Source organism: Chiloscyllium plagiosum, unplaced genomic scaffold (assembly GCF_037043375.1).
Source record: "Chiloscyllium plagiosum isolate Xiang-an unplaced genomic scaffold, Cpla_swu_hap1 HiC_scaffold_13, whole genome shotgun sequence".
In the NCBI taxonomy this organism is placed as follows: domain Eukaryota; kingdom Metazoa; phylum Chordata; class Chondrichthyes; order Orectolobiformes; family Hemiscylliidae; genus Chiloscyllium; species Chiloscyllium plagiosum.
Window position 1 is genome coordinate 51,758,093 of NW_028270151.1, and position 17,624 is coordinate 51,775,716.

The window sequence follows — 17,624 nt, forward strand, 5'->3', positions numbered from 1 at the left end:
CATAGCCTTTGCATGATCTAGGGCTTGCAATCGTTCCTTGAAATAACGCGAATTAATCGAATTGGCTAAAGACTGATCTCTGTGATGCTAGGGACCACTGGGAGGAGACAGAGATGGATTTTTGTAGTCTCCTCTTCCAGTGAGTTCTTTAATTGTTCACCACCATTCACGATTGGGGGTGGCAGGATTGCCGATCTTAGAACTGATCCATTGATTGTAGGAGCTTAACTCTGTCCATCAATTACTGCTTATGCTGTTTGGCATGCAAGTCATCCTCTTTGGACATGTTCACACCTTATTTTTAGGTACACCTGATGTTGTCCCTGATGTATTCTTCTACACTTTCCAGTGAACCAAGATTAATCCTTTGTCTTGATGGTAGTGATTGAGGGGGACCATGAGGTTGCAGTTTGTACTGGAGTATAATTCTGATGCTGTTCATGGCCCATAGCACTTCATGGATGCCCAGTCTTGAGTTGATAGATGAGTTTGAAGTCTGTCAGTTAGCAGAGTGAGTGTGCAAAACAACATAATGAAGGGCAATCTTAATGTGAAGGTGGGACTTCATCTCGACAAGGACTATGTGGTGGTCACTCTCACCAATACTAACATGGACAGATGCATCTGCAGCCAGCAGATTAGTAAGGATGAGGTAAGCACATTTTCCTTCCTTTTGATTCTCTCAACATCTGCCACAGACCCAGTGTAGCAATTATGTCCTTTTGGGACCCAACCAACCAGTGCCGAGCCATTCCTTGTGGAGGACACTGAAATCCCCCACCCAGTGTATGTTTTGCGCTCTTGCTGCCCTCAGTACTCCCTCCAAGTGTTCAATATGGAGAACGATGTTCTGCCATGATCAAATTGAATATTGGAGGATGCTTGAAGAGCCAAATGGCCACTTCTCTCCTATTTTCTATATTGAATTTTACTGCCTCCATCTCAAAGGGTGTCATTGTTCTACTGATGTAGAATATCAAGAAGAGGGCAAATGGTATGTTCAAACCAGCAGGAACCTTCCTTGTCCACGTTTAACCAGAAGCCATGAGGACTCTCAGGGTAGCTCCCTCTTGACTGTATATCACTGTGCCACTGTCTCTGCTGGGTCTGTCCTGCTGGTTGGACAGAACATAGCCAGAGATGGTGATTATGGTACCGGGGACATGGTCTGCAAGGTATGATTCAGTGAGTATGATTATGTCAGGCTATAGCCTGACTAGTCAGTTATTAATCTCCAGTTTTGGCACTGGCTCCCAGATATTAGTAAGGAGGACTTTGCAGGATTGACCGGGCTGTTTCCGCGTTCGTCTTTTTCGGTGCCTGGGTCGATGCCAGGTGGTCTTCATTTTTTTGTTGAGACTTCATAGAGATTGATACATTTGAGTGGCTTGCTAGGCCATTTCAGAGGGCAAATCCGAGTCAACCATATTGCTGTGGCTCTAAAGTCAAGTGTAGGTCTACCAGGTTAGGATGATATATGTCCCTGCTTGAGCCTGATGGGTTTTTGCCCACAATCGACAAAGGTTTCATCGGTATATTCTTAATTCCCAATTTTTGATTTTTAGTATAGAAGTCACATTCCACTGTCTGACATGATGGAATTCAAACCCTGGTCCCCAGAACATTAGCTGAGTTTCTGGACTAACAGTGTAGTGATAAATCCGAGGCCATTGCGTTCCTTGAAAAGATGTTAGTGAGCTGCCTCCTTGAACCAGTGCATGTGCTATAGGTAGAACCAAATTGTTGTTAGATAGGGTACTCCAGGATTTTGACCCAAACCCTTGTGTATTCTATCCGTTTTTTTTACCTCTTAGCATGGAGCACAAAAATGGATCCTTTTGCTTTCTGTGCAATATGCTTGCAAGCTGATTAGAGATGGTACCATGTGGGCCTCTGGATCCTACTTTCAAAGGATGCTATGTATTTCCCTAATTATTGAATTGGGTGCAACAGCCACATTACACTACACTTCCCTTCCTTCTCTGTGAATGATCTTGAGCTCCAAGATATAAAGCATTTTGGCTGTCTGCCCAAGAATCTTTATTGTCATACTCCAAGGCAACAAGTATATTCTGCCTATTAGATAGGATCTGTTTTTGTGGCTCCGTGTTCTCTATCTCGTATAGCTCATCATTTCTTTACTTTGTACAATAGCAGTCACAGCAGTCCCAGTCTGACTGTGCAGTCCCTCTACAATGTGTGATCAGGATCTGGAGCAAACTGTCCAGGTATTACTCCCTCTTTCTTGTGTGTTGAACTATTTCCAAGTTGCGCTGCCCTCATTTACTCATGTAGATTGATTTGAGGTGAAGAAATCTACTGCAGATACACAATCTACCATATCTCCATGTATACTTATTTAAAGATAATTTAATTTTATCATTTAAACTTTTCACTAAGTTGCACTAGGTGCTGAAACACTTCAAAATTTGAAATATTTGCTGCTTAAATGTATATAAGCACTAAAGCAAAAGGATGATCTATTTTCCCCTCTGCATTATTACAACATTCTGAACTTCCCTGTGTTGTATGGTTGCAGTCTACAGCAGTTAACATTTTACTGTTATGCACCTTTTGAATCACATCCATATTGGAACAGTCAGCTTACAGATTGTGATAGATTCTAAAAGGTAACTATTTGGAAAACATTCTGATACAATTTTCTCGGATATTCCTTTATTTTACCTTGAATTATTCGGCATTTGACTGGCCTTTTTTTTCCCAGTAAAAAGAACAAATCTGTCCACCATTGGGCCATCACTGACCATTGAAACTCATGTTTATATTTATCATATTATCCATGCCATACCCCCTGTAACTTCAACAGCTTGTTTGCACACAACCACAAACTCTCCATTTAATTGACTTTGGTCTTTTGTGGAAGACTCCTCTGTTCTCCAATGTCACTGGCTCTCACTGGTTTTGAGATTTCCTCCATGGCCCCTTCCACATCCCCATTTCCATATATGACCTGTCTTTAAGACCATATCTTTGACCCATTGTGTCCTTTTTCCTTCTGCTAATATAAAGTGGCTTTGATTTTTTTTGTCGTAAAGGGGCCTTGAAAAATAAAAGTTGCCATTGCAACATTCAGAATCAATACATTATAAATGGACCAAAATCTTAGAGGCATACTATGATGTGATAAAAGTTATATGCATTACAAAGCAAATTCTAATCATTCATATTCTGTAACCTTCATTTAGATATCAATGTTTGAATATGGCTTCGACAATTATGAAAAAATCAGATGGAAAACAGAATGTGACTGTCAACATTAAAATTGAAAAAGAAGTAAATACTTTCAATATATCTCAAGGTAGTACGTCGGATGATGCAGCTGATCATCCTAGACCTCCTGATGGGAATGACAAAATATGTAGCAGAACACCAGAATCCTATCTAAGCCAAAGAATGACACATACAAGGAAGGTCAAGCTGAAGAGAAAGAGTACATTAGACAGCTTAGGGATAAAAAGAAAACTAGAGAATGAAGAAAAATGTGCCAACAAAAAGGAATTGAAAACAGTAGAGCATCAAGATCCACCAGTAATTCAATCTCTCACTCGTGTGCCCTTAAAAAGTGTAATGGATGTTGAAACAAAATTGGTATATGTTGATGAACAACAAATAATGTATGAATTTATAGAATCCCAAGATTACAAAAGTACTCTATCAGTGGATGAAGCCAGCAAATCAGGAGAATCTATGACTTCCTGTGCATTGAATTTGGCCCCCCAAATGGATAAATGGCTTGCTAAAGCTTTAAAGGATGCAAGTTTTTACTACCACCAGAAGAAGTACTCAGTTGCAGCAGGGCGATTCAGAACTGCATTGGAGGTACCTACCATACTTCATCACTAGGCTTAAATTAACTTTATTTTCTCCTGTTACAATGCCAATGGTTGGTTAGAATGCAATCAGGCATTTAGAGAGCTCATTCCAAATGTGAAATAACACTTAGAAGTAGAAGAATTAGCACAATAGCATTGTTAAATTTAGTTCAATTTACAGTTAAGTTTGAGATGGAGGCAATAAAATTCAATATATAGAAAATAGGAGAGGAGTGGCCCTTTGGCTCTTCAAGCATCCTCCAATATTCAATTTGATCATGGCAGATCATCCTGCTCAGTATCCTGTTCCTGTCTTCTCCCCAATCCCACTGATTCTTTTAGTTCCGAGAACTAAGTCTACCTCCTTCTTGAATGTTCAATGTTTTGGCCTCAGCAATTTATTGTGGCAGGGAATTTCACAGGCTCACCACTATCTGAGTGAAGAAATTTCTCCTCATCTCAGATTTAAATAGCCCACCTCCTATCCTTGGACTGTGACATCAGTTCTGGACTACGTGATTGTCAAGAACATCCTTCCCTTATGTACTCTGTCTAGTCCTGTTAGGATTTCATCAGATCTTTGAGACTCAACCTTATCTTTCTAAACTCCAGTGAATAAAGCCTTAACCAATCCAGTCTCTCTCTCGCGCTCTCGCTCGCTCTCTCGCTCTCTCTCTCGCGCTCTCTCGCTCTCTCTCTCTCGCGCTCTCTCTCTCTCTCTCTCTCTCTCTCGCGCTCTCTCTCTCTCTCTCTCTCTAGCGCTCTCTCTCTCTCTCTCTCTCACGCTCTCTCTCTCTCGCTCTTCATAAGTCAGTTCTGCTCTCCCAGGAATCAATCTGATAAGCCTTAGTTTTACTCCCTCCATGGCCAGATCATCCTTCCTCTGATAAGGAGACCGAAACAGCACACATTATCGTAATCTCACCAAGATCGTTTGGAAATGCAGCAAGATATCCCTGCTCCTTTCAGGAGGAAACTATTACTGAAGGCTTCACATACAGCTGATCTATGAGATAATATTTGGTTTAACCTCCCACATCCATTTCGTTTCCAGGCTCACCTCCACAATTCATAATCTTCTTTTGAGTTCCAAACTCAGGATCTCCTCTTCACAGAAACTTGGAAAATAATTGCAGGAGTAGGCCATTAAGCCCTTCGAACCTGCACCACCATTTAATATGATCATGGCTGATCATGCAATTTCAGTATCCTATTCCTGCTTTCTCTCCAAACTCCTTGATCCCTTTAGCAGCAAGGGCTGCTTCGAGCTCCTCTTGAATTTATCTCACAAACTGACTCCAACAGCTTGCTGTGGTATAGAATTCCACAGGTTCACAACTCTGAGTGTGGAATTCTTCCTCATCTCAGTCCTGAATGACTGTGACCCCTAATTCTGGACTTTCCCAACATCAGGAACATTCTTCTCGGATCTAGGCTGGCCAGTCCCATCAGGATTTTATATGCTTTTATGAGATCACCCCTCATTCTTCTAAATTACAGTAAGTACAAGCCTGGTCAATGCAGTTTTTCTTCATATGTCAATCCTGCCTTTCTGGGAATCGGTCTAGTGAATTTTTGCTCGACTCCATCAATAGTAAAAATGTCCTTCCTCAGACTAGGTGACGATGGTGGGCCTCAATTTGTCATTCCTGATGTCTCCAATGTCCTGTTTTCTTTTAATGTTTTCTGCCAACTTTCCAGAATCTTTGCTTATATACCCTTGCCCAAGACCATCATAAGTCTGTCATTCCAAGGCTCATGTAAACAGGAGACACCTGCTTCCAATGTTCTTCTTGTCAGTCTCCTTTATCCCTTTTTGCAATCACAGAAGTCTTATGACAATTAGCACCAGCCATCTGCCCAGTTAGCATTTGGTTTTACTTCTTCCTTTCACTGCAAGCTGGTCAAATGTTTAAGTAAAATTAGCATAATTTTCCTTCATGCATATTAAGCTTCTGGGAGCCCCATATCATTCCCAGGGCTTTACCCAAGGTTACTCCACAATTATTTCTAAACCAGATTCTGGTCAGCTGTTGGAGCTGACAACTTGATACTCTTGGTGTATTTCCCTATTAGCCATATCTATTATCTGCTAATACTAAGCCAAGATAGGACTTTCCTCTGATTAGCTTGTTCAAAGTTCTCTCTTAATTGTTCCAATTATCATAGATGCTGCACAAAGTTCTATTTTGCTGTTTTTCATCACCTTTACCTTACCTTTTACGGTTTGGTCTTAACATGACTCTTCAGTACCTTAACTATGTCATTTGCAGCCCAACTTTCAAGTAATCCTTCCTCTGTATTCCGTTGATCATTTCAATTTAGTTCACTCAAGACCTCTGTAATCTTTGCATCAAGGTTTGGAGTTTTAGAATCATAGAATCCATCCAGTGTAGAAACCAGCCTGTCGACCCTTTGCAGAGTAATCCACCCAGACCCATTTCCCTACCCCATTATCCTATATTTACCCCTGACTAATGCACCCAACCTACACATCCCTGAACACTATGGGTAATTTAGCATGACCAATCCACCTAACCAGCACGTCTTTGGATTGTGGGAGGAAAACCGGAACACCCAAAGGAAACCCAAGCAGGTACAGGGAGAATGTGCAAACTCCACAGATACTTGTCCAAGGCTGGAATTGAACCCGGGTCCCTGGTGCTCTGAGGCAGCAGTGCTAACCACTGAGGCGCTGTGCCGCCCAAGAAATAGGAAGCTTACAATCCAGATTTTTTTAAATTGAGAATGTTTTCAATGGACATCTTAGCTCCCCAAGCTGTTATGACATCATAGTCACAATATTAATAGGTTCTATGCCGTCCATATTCAACTGCAACAAGACATGGGCAATATCCACTCCTGGGCTGAAAAGTGGCAAGTAACATTCCTGCCGCACAAATGCCAGGAAATGACCATCTAACTAAGTAACAATGTAACTGCAATGATTATAACCATGTCAGCCAGGTGCATTTCATAGAATGAGTTCTGTGATTGGGGCTGATAATCTGGTCCAATAATGATGCTATAGCTGACAGATGAGAACAGAAGTGTCACACAGCATGCTCACTTTTGAGAGCTGTCTCTGAGGCAGCTGGATCAGTATCAAGACTCTCCACATATAATAAAGGGTGCCTTGGTGACGGGATACTGGCCCGAGTAGAGTTATGCAGGGAAAACGAGAGAAAAGCATGCTGCAGCATGGAGAAGTACTAATTCATCCAAAAGAGAATGGGCGACACCCATTCGATGAAATTCACTTGCAACAGTCATCTTTGAATTGGGGTCAGCAATTCTAGCACCATATTGTTAGTTGGGACACTTGTCTTGTTCAGGTGTGCTTTTGAAGACTGGGCCCAGTATGTGGAAATAATGTCTTCTCTTTTCTGAGCAAAAAACATTGAGGCAGATGAAAAGCAACACGTAGTTCTCCTGACAGCCTGTGGACCCACAGCTTTTTCAGATATTAGGAGCCTAACTTTCTCTGAGGCACCAGATACTGAAACCTTTCAAGAGTTGATAGATTTAGTTAAGGAATATTACCAAGAACCATGGGATTCCCTGTCAGTATTTTTGACTAGGTTAAGATGACTGGCCAAGGCATGTGACTTTGGTTTAACCCTTAATAGGATGCTGAGAAACCATTTTGGTGTGTGGAATTAATGATGTAACCATGCAAAAGTGTCTATTAGCTGAAGCCAAAACTGGACTTCAAACAGGGTCTGCAACTGGCTTTATCATTGGAAAATATGAAAAGTGGAGAGTATGCATTGCAGTGTATTCCGATGGAAGTAGATAACCTAGCCAGTCTGACTCAGCTTGGGGAAGAGTTAAAGAATGTGGTGTTGGAAAAGCACAGCCGGTCAGACAGCATCCGAGGAACAGGAGAGTCAACATTTTGAGCATAAGCTCTTCATCAGGAATGAGGGGGTGGCCCAAGGGGTCCAATAAATAGGAGAGGGGGTGGCGCTGGGGGGGAAGGTAGCTGGGAATGCGATAGATAGATGAAGATAGGGGTGGATCGGATATGTGGGAAGGAAGATGGACAGGTCAAGTGGACGGTTCCGAGTTGGAAGGTTGGATCTGGGATAAGGTGGGACAGATGCGAAATGAAGCTGGTGAAATCTGCACTGATCCCATGTGGTTCAAGGCTTCCAAGGCGGAAGATGAGGCGTTCTTCCTCCAGGCGTCGGGTGGCTAAGGCTTGGTGGTGGAAGAGGCCCAGAACTTGCATCTCCTTGGCAGAGTGATTGTAGTAAAATGCTCGGGCCCAAGCTTGAATGGGGTGAGAAAGATTCACCTAGATTGGCTCAACATTTTTGGATTGGAAACTGGCTGCCTGGGTGAAGTCCTAATTAAATACCCAAACACTTTTCAGGGAAGTCTAGGGGCTATCAAATGAGCCAGAGCAACCTTGCATATGAACCAGGAAGCAATTCCACAATTCTGTAATACCCACCCAGTGCCATTTGCCTTAAGGGTAAAAGTAGAAGCAGAAATTGGGCTTGAAAGCGAAGGAATAGTCAAACCAGCCTAGTTTGCAGAATGGGCAACCACCAGTCGAATCGACTGTGAAGTTGGATAGATTGGTTTGCCTTTGTGGGGATTTTAAACAAACAGTAATTGCTTTTTGCAGTTTGATAAATATCCAATCCCTCACATTGAGGATTTATACACAAAACTGCTGGAGGGTGTCCTTCATGAAGCTCGAATTGAGCCATGCGTACTTTCAGTTGCGGTTAGATGAGTATTCCCAGAGATATGCTATAACTAATACCCAAAGAGTATATAGTATTGCCAGCCTGTGCAATTTTTCAGTGGACCATGGAGAACATTTTACAGGGTCTACCCCAGGTCACCATTTATCTAGATGACATTCTAATAACAGGGAGGATGAGTAAAGAGCACTTAGAGAACTTGGACACAGTCCTGAGACATTTCTCCCAGGCCTTCATAGGGGAAAATGGGTGTTCCAGGCACCCAAGTGACCTTGGGCTATAGAGTCGATGAGATTGGGTTGCAAGGTAAAGTGAAGGTGATCAAATGTGTAACTATAAGCTAATACTAATGCAATGTTGAATCGGGAGGCATTGCACATCAATACCAGATTTCACTTGTGATCAGGTGTACTGGAGCTTAGGTCTTTCATTGGGCTAGTGAAGTATTACTAAAGGTTCATACATAACCTGGCCTTCATCCTGGCACCTTTGCAACAACTCTTAAAAAGGGTCATCCTTAGAAATGGTCACATAGCCAAACCACAGCTTTTAGGAAGGTGAAGAGCCAGCTATCATCTTCTAAGTATTGATCTCAAATGAGATTGAGTATTGACATGTGATGTCTCCTAGTTCAGCGTCGGGTTAGTATTCGCTTATAAGTGGCCCAATGGAGAAGAATACCCAATAGCATGTGCATCCAGGACTTTGGCTAATGCAGAATGTAAATACGCCCAGGTGTGGAAAGAAGATTTAGTGATCATATTTGGAGTCACCAATAACTTTACGGACATAAGTTTGAAATAACAACCAATCACAAACCCTTGCAAGGTCTATTAAAGAGGACAAGGCAATGCCGCCCATAACTTCAGGCCAGATTCAATGGTGGACTGTCACACTGTGTGCATGTAATTATAAGTTGGAACACCGTCCGTGAGGCCAAGTAGCATTAAGCTGCCTCCTGCTGGCAGGTACGCCACTGTCACGGCATGAATTGGTATTGGTTTTAACTCGTGGGTCTGCTCCTGGGCTTGGCTGAACTGGCCATAAACAGGTCCAGGCAGCGGGCCGTGGAGGGGGTCATTAGGGCCGACTGTCTTCCCCTCTTCCGCGGCTACGTTAGAGCCCAGGTGTCTCTGGAGAAGGAGCACGCGGTGACCACCAACACCCTGGAGTTGTTCAGGGAGAGGTGGGCACCACAGGGAGTGGAGTGCAGTGCAGTGCAGTGCATTATTTCCTCCTCCAACTCGATTTTGATTTAATCCCTGCCCTCCCTTTCACTGTTTGATCACACAGCATTGCCCTTTGATGTGGAGGGGATCGCTTGTCACTGACCACTCGGGTATGTCCTTTTTTCCTGGTGGTGGAAACTGAATAAAAATTTGTGCACCTTGTGTCTTTCACTGTGTCTCACACCTGCACAGGGAAAGAAAGGAAAAAAAAGAACATGAGTGTCAGACATTCTGCTCACTCAGAAAGAGGACCCTCATGGAGCTGGATCACTGTCAAGGACTTTTCATGTCTAAATAAAGGGTGACCTGGTGATGGGATACCAGCCTCTGTGGACTTACTTCATTAACCATCACCCCTTGACATTTAACTGTTTTATCCTCAATCCCCCCACTATCAACATCCTTGGGATTACCATTGACCAGGAACTGAACTGAACTGGACTCACCATATAATTACAATGGCTAGAAGAGCAGATCAAAGGCAAGGAATACTGCGGCAAATACAGTCTGTTCTGCCATAATGCAATAGTTCCGTTCCTGTATGATCCCACACTATTAGAAAATCGTGGAAGAGCAGCACCAATTAAACCAATGGTACCAAAATTACATTATAGCCAATACAGGTAAGGAAAATTCATGTTCTACAAATAATGGTCTAAATTTGTCAGTTGCATTATAGCAAATTTGCATTGAAGAAAAGCACAATATAGCAAAACCGACTGTAACTCATCTCCCAACTCCCCAAAGCCTGTCCACTGTCTACAAGACACAATTCAAGAGTGTGATGGAATACTCCTCACTTACCTGGATGGATGAAACACACCAACACTCGAGAAATTTGACAACATCCATGACCAAGCAGCTTGCCTGATCATTCCACATCCACAGCATCCACTCCCTTCACTCTCAATCCTATTATGTGCTATCTATTAAGATGCACTGCAGAAATTCACCAAAGATCCTTAGACAACACCTGTCAAGCCCACAACCACTTCCATTGAGAAGGACAAGGGCAGCAGATACTTGGGAACACCACCATTCTGACTTGAAGATAAGTTACTGTTCCAGGGTCAAAATCCTGGAAGTCCGCTTTTAATTGCATTGTGGATTTCCATGTTCCATGAATGAATAAGACAATTGCTGTAGTGTCTAAGAAATTAACCTTTTGTTGTGTATTCTGTCTTTAATGGAAAGGTGCTAATTATTGAAGATATTGATAAACGCTTCTAATTTTGCTGCTTTGTGACTCCAAATACCCTGTATATTATCCAAATCATAAGTCGTAACATGTTTGGAGCCTGGAATACTTTTGAAGATACAGTCATCTTTTACTTTACCATGTATAAATTTGCACAGACTGGAACAAATTTCTTATGTATAGCTCTGCTGTGCTCTTGGTTTGGAGGAGAAATTCAATTTTAAATTCAAAATTGTTTCTGTTAAACCTATCTGTAGTAACTGGATATAGCTTCATCTGTACTGTCCGGCTGGCGAAATGCTTTAAGGATATTTTGGACAGCCAATATGTCTTTTCCTGTATTTGTGTACAAATTTTAATGTCCATTTTACATAAAGTATGGCATTGGGAGGATATGATTAGTGAGTTAATCATCTCTACAAATCTCTTCAATGTAATTAGGGGTCTTTTCTGTTGAGGGGTTCCAATCTATCTTAATAAAACAAGACTGATCATAAGAGAAGACCTTGGAAAATAAATCAATAAAATGTGAAGTGCATGTGGATTAAACCATTGCCATCTGTTGGCTAGCTTCACACGACAGAATTAATTTGTGTCCCTTCTCCTGGTTATACGGTTGAATCTTTGGAAGTCAGTCAATATTTTCTAAACAACCTGTTCAGAGATGTTATAACACACCTCGAGAGCAGATGCAACCTGAACCCTGGCTCAGAGACAAAGACATTGCTACTTCACCACAAAGAACCTTCTTTGGATGTCAGTTGTATCCTGACACATTTGTTAGCATATTTGTGCACATTATCCTTGATATTTATGCTATCTTATCTATTGAAAGCATCAACACAAGTACAGATGATAATGTAATGACATTACTGCATCATTTAGTAACAGAGTTGGTGAGAATGAAAAAGATGCCCCTGAAAACCAGAAAGTAGCCATCTCGAAAATCTCAAATCGAGCCCCTGAGAAAAGATAATTCGATTCGTGATTTGCCTTCAACTTTAGCTAATGGTCTATTTTGAAGGACTTGCCTTCTGAGATGCATATTAATAACATCCATTCTTTTCTCCAATCCACACTTGTGTTCAAAACGTTCATCAGCATCATAAAACATTAATTGCTCTTTCCAAATCCATGCTGGCTCAATCTTGGTCAGATAAAAACTTGTAAGGTTTTAGGTCACCCATTTATGCACTATATTAATTTTCGGACAACAGGTTTAGGCGACTGTGTATACTCGTGTATAGGTCGAATTTTGAAGACTTTTTTTAAAAATGAAATTAGGAGGTTGACTAATACACGGGTACAAGCTTTGAGGGGCTGAAATTCATGTTGCAGTTCAAAATACCATATTATTAGCAAAAGTCAATTTGATCACACAACTAATCCTGGGTAAAGAAGAAAAACATAATGAATTATGGCAAAGGTAATTACCAGATAAAAGCAAGAAACCGGTACAAAAATTTAACCTGTCAAAGATTCATTGAAATCCTGCAAAAATTACACTATTCAACATCATCATGGCCTCGTATAATGGCACACTTAAAATGAAACATTTTTAAAATTCTGAATGTGTAAGTGTCTTGAACTTTCCCGCCAAATTCTTCCATTCCCCTTCCATTTACTCTGGTATGTTATGAATCTCAGCACATTTGTTAAGAACTAAAGATATAAAGGTATGTAGCTAATATATCTCACTTTTATTCAGATATAATAAGACAATTAAAATGATTACATTGAAAAATTATATTGAACAAAGTGCGCTAAGTTCTGATAGCCTTAGTACCAGTCTGAATGAATTAAACCGTGCTGTAGTAAACCAAGTGTAGAGTTATGAATGAATGAATAGAGATGCAATATAGTAAACAAGAGCAATGAATAGAGTCACTGTATAAATGAATGAATGTGATTTAATGAGACATAGTAGGATCAGCTTATACACAAGATATATGGAAAACAAGATTTGTTTGGCCAAAAATAAGGGGTTGACATATACATTAGATCGGCGTATACACTAGTATATACAGTACATTAAAGCCGACAAAGAAGAGCAGGAAAATGTGATTAAGTGTAGAAACCAGTATGTTTTTATGTCAATTCCCATCACCCGCTCCACTCAGAATCTCCTCCTAAATCAATTCCGATCAAATAAAGATGGTTTATTCTTGAATTTTTTTCCCCGTGAACTGGAACACACTGTTACCATCATTTGAGAATGTATACAGCAGGTTTGCTTCACAGAATAATTAGATTGCAAAAGCTTCTGAGGCTGTCCTCTGAGCTCTAGGAGTGAGTGTTTTTTGTTTGCTGACACTTTGGATCCTCAAATCTATTTTCAAAAGATTGAATTTTAATATTTATTGCATTATTTAAAAATTGTCACAAATATGATGACTTGATCACCACAATGTTGACAAGCACTTAAATTCTATCAGACAACACTGTTACACAGTCACAACGTAACCTTTTATTTTATCTTATCTACTGAAGGAGAACGTTCATACATCTTCCCATCCATGTTGTCTATTTGTTTTGCTATTATCTGGGATCTGTAGTCACGCACTCCATGCTTTTTGTATTCCTCTCAACTTCCCAGTATCTTATCTATTCCCATGCTTGTTTGCATTCCCAAAATGCATTTCAGTATTTCATCAGGTTGAGTTGGGGTGGTTCAGTGGTTAGCACACTGCTGCCTCGCAGCACCAGGGACCCGGGTTCAACTCCCACCTCCGGCGACTGTGTGGAGTTTGCACATTCTTCCCGTGTCTGCGTATGTTTCCTCCGGGTGCTCCAGTTTCCTCCCACAATCCAAAGATGTGCCAGTCAGGTGAATTGGTCATGCTAAATTGCCCAAAGTGATAGGTGCATTAGTCAGGGGTAAATATAGGTTAGGGGAATGGGTCTGGGTGGGTTACTCTTTGGAGGGTCAGTATGGACTAGTTGGGCCAAAGGGCCTGTTGCCATACTGTAGGTAATCTAATTGAGTTGTCCTAGAACATGACCAACTCATGTTTTCCTGCAGTTTACAGCTTTCTTTAAAGTTTTTTTTTAATAACACAGAAAAACGGTCCTTTGGCCCATTGTGCTTGCTTTCTCACCATCAACTATTTTGATAAATTTTAAATCAATTTCCAGGTTGTTAACAATGTCCTCTACATTTCAGAAGAAACCATCAATATACTTTGAACAGCAAGAGATTTTGTATAGAGCCCTACAGAACCCAACTAGAAACTGTTTTCCAGTTACAAAAACACCTGTCAACCATTATGCTTCCTGTCACTGAAAGTTTTGAATGCAACATGTTACTTGTCCTCTGATCTCATTGGATCTTACTTTTCTGATTAGCCTGCCAGATGAATCCGTGTCAAAAGCTTTGCTAAAAGCCATGTGAACTGAATCAAAATGTACTGTCTTTCCAAACCTTGTCACTTGAAAAGAATTAAGTTAGATGTGACTTTCTTCAAGCAAATCCATTCCAACCTTCGTTAACTCATGCCTTTCTAAATAATGCAGTCACTCTCAACCATTCAGTGATTTTCCCACCAATTGTCTTAAACTGACTACCAAGTTATTACTCAATCTATACGTTCTTGTCTTTTTCATGAATGGTGCAATGTTTCCAGTCATCCAGCACAATATCAATAGCATGAGAGAATTAGAAAACTCAACTTGAATTGCTTTCTGTAACACACTGTCATAGTAAGTTAGCATATCCAACTTGAAGTCCCCATTCTTATCCAAATAAAATAGCAACCATCAGAACCTCCAAACCTGTTAGATGTTATACACTGGAAGAAAATTGTTTTTGAATTGAGTCCAAATCCATATTTTATTATGAGAGTTTTATCACCTGCTGATTATTAGCTCCCCATTTTGATACAGCCAATTCATACCCAATTAATCCTTAATATATCAATCACTAATTTTCTTGTTCCATTAGGTCTCAGATATCCCTTCAGATAATATTAAGTGTTAACAGATACCCATTATTTTCTTTTTAAATAAATCAATATTTAATAAAACAACAAAACAAAATATATAAAATGACAGCATGTTATATTCCCTTTTATGCCAATTAAATTTCCAATCATCCTTTTACCAGTACATCCAACAGTTTCTTAGAGCTTACCCCTTCCAGATAGCTGGCTGCTGTAATTCGCCCATTTCAATTTGGAAATTTCTCCATACTCCAACATTTACTTTAAAACTACAATATTGGTCCTCAATCTTTTGTTCAGTATATGTTATCCCAAAAATTACTTAATATTAAGGCAGCATTCAATGGGTAATGCTGCTGAGTCCTTTTTAGATGATTTCCCAATTTTTGAACTAAGAAAGCCACCATATCTTCCTCCTCTCTGACCGTGAGAATTTCTGCTGCTAGGATATGTTTTACTATTCTTCTAATCATTTTAGCTTCCCAAGCTAAAGAACAAATTGCCATCTGGCTAATTTTGCCATCTGAGTAGACTTCAGAGTTCTTCCATTTCAGTTTTGGAAGCCTCTGCATCATTGTGAGACCATACTTTGACTAATAATGGAATTAACATTTTACAGATAAGATTGCTGATGCAAAGTGAGACTCAATCCATTCTGCCTGATTTCTAATCCAATGTATTTAAAAGTCTCAAAAGCCTAACTTTCAAATTTGATTTTGCTATAAGCCCATTTATAAGTGTTTTTAAATTCGCTGCTACCACCCTACAACAATATTATCTGTGTGCATCATAAGGTCTGAATGTTGCCTGTCATGGTTTCAATAAACATGCAGGGTCTGACTTTAACTAAAGACAGCGCAGTTTTAGGAAGGCAAACCTTACTGAGAAGTGCCAAACTCAAGAAGCATCATTTAGGCCATGTACATAATTATATAGTTTCCAGAGCTTCTTCACTGCATTTGGTGCCTATTTTGCTGCATGAGGAAAGACGTCTTTCTTGAGCTGATTTACAAACAGAAGTGCAGCTTTAATATCTATTGGTCTTTAATTCCAAGCATTTGTTACTAATGAAGAACTTTTTCAAAATTACCTTTCCTGATGTTGCTGAATCTACTCTGAAATCTTGACTCCCCAGTTTTCTTCAAAACCTTGCGCCACATGCCTTGCTTTATTGTACTATATCTCTTCCCTTGACCTAGTTAAACTACCTTGCCTACTCTTGGAAGACTGCCACTTATTGAGTTTCCCCTCCTTTTAATAGGACTGTTTTCGATGGTCTGTATCTCTTCTCCAGGCATTTTCACTCCCACACCGCTTCCTATTTGAGTTTACATTTTGTCTTGATTTCATAATCCCAATCTAGGGACCTAACCTCCTGCCCCTCATCCTGTACATTCATCCAGCATTTATATTTTTCAGTAGCCTTTCCTGCTTTGCTTATAATGTTGCAATTCTCTATTGATTAGTCTCTTTTGATAAATATTTGACCTTAGGACTTACCTTTGACTGTTCCCTTTTGTAACTATTTGACTATCGGAACCAATCTGTCCATCATTGGACAAGCTGTCGATTTGATCTTCGTAGCTGTGAAACATTTGGGCATAAGAAGTGGCTGGCTCCTCGTTATTTTCAATAATGCCTTCAGATCCTGTAAATTTCTAATCCATTCCAAGCAATCTTGAAAGGTGTGCCTGAACAGTGTGATTCCTGTATTTCTGTCTTTACTAATCATTTTCCCCGGGCCTTTCCTTTATTTGAGCTCCTCTTACAATCCTCTTTATCTTACAATAAACCATACTTCCTGGATTAAAACTAGTTTCCAATGGTCTGTCTTGATGTCTTAATTCTGGCTGAAATCTTTGATACTTGGGCTTCACTGAAAGTCTTTCTGCCTGCATGCGGTACATTGACATGCTCTGAAAAAATAGTTTATTGTAACTCATTCCCAAACTGGAGTTATTTATTGTTGATGGAACTGTAGGATTCCTACCAACAACTTTCTGATATGGACTATATCCTCCAGCTATCTGCAACAAATTCTTAGCATGGACAGCCCATGGTATTACAGAAGATAATTTACAGTTTTGCTGATCTGCCAAAATTTTGTGAACCATTTCATCTGCTACTGCTTGGTTCAAACCTATTCACTTTCACACAAACATCTCTAAATTCATCATTATCAGTCTCCACCCCTATTATCTATGAAAAAGTTTGCTAGTGGCCCAAGTTCGCTTGTGATTCAAGTTCAGTCCCTATCTATATTCTGTTATCTATTCCACAATTATTTTCTTATCTTTAATATATAGTATTGTTGACTGACAAAATCTGGTTGCTAAACCTACAAAATGACAAATCAAAATGTTATTTTTCTTTATCTCATACCTATTAATCCGTAACTACTACCTAATGGCAGACTTAGTATATGCCATGACTGTCTTCAATATTTCATGCAAATCTCATATCAATCATTAACCCCCTCTGGATTTATTGTACTCCCCACATGCCTTATTCCAGCATCCTTCACTAAAACTTTTAACTGTTTGGAGATTGGATGGAGAACTTGCCCATGTAATTTTGACATAATTTTGTACTCTAAATTTCTGATTCTAATGCTAATAACATTTCTTTAATTTCTTTAGTTGAGAGATTATATTTCATTCAAAGACACACATTGCTATCCTAATTGTGTAAGTTGCAAAATTACAGAT

At 40.0% G+C, this 17,624-nt stretch overlaps 1 protein-coding gene across 1 annotated transcript in view; it reads left to right on the forward strand.

Annotated features, from left to right (window-relative positions):
- Window positions 1–3,212: 3,212 nt before the first annotated feature.
- LOC122555930 (spermatogenesis-associated protein 16-like) overlaps window positions 3,213–17,624 on the forward strand; it is a 122,197-nt gene continuing 107,785 nt past the window's right edge. The window contains exon 1 of the mRNA XM_043702210.2: window positions 3,213–3,840. Coding sequence (XP_043558145.1) covers window positions 3,223–3,840 — 618 coding nt within the window. The 5' untranslated portion in view covers window positions 3,213–3,222. The remainder of the gene's footprint in view (window positions 3,841–17,624) is intronic.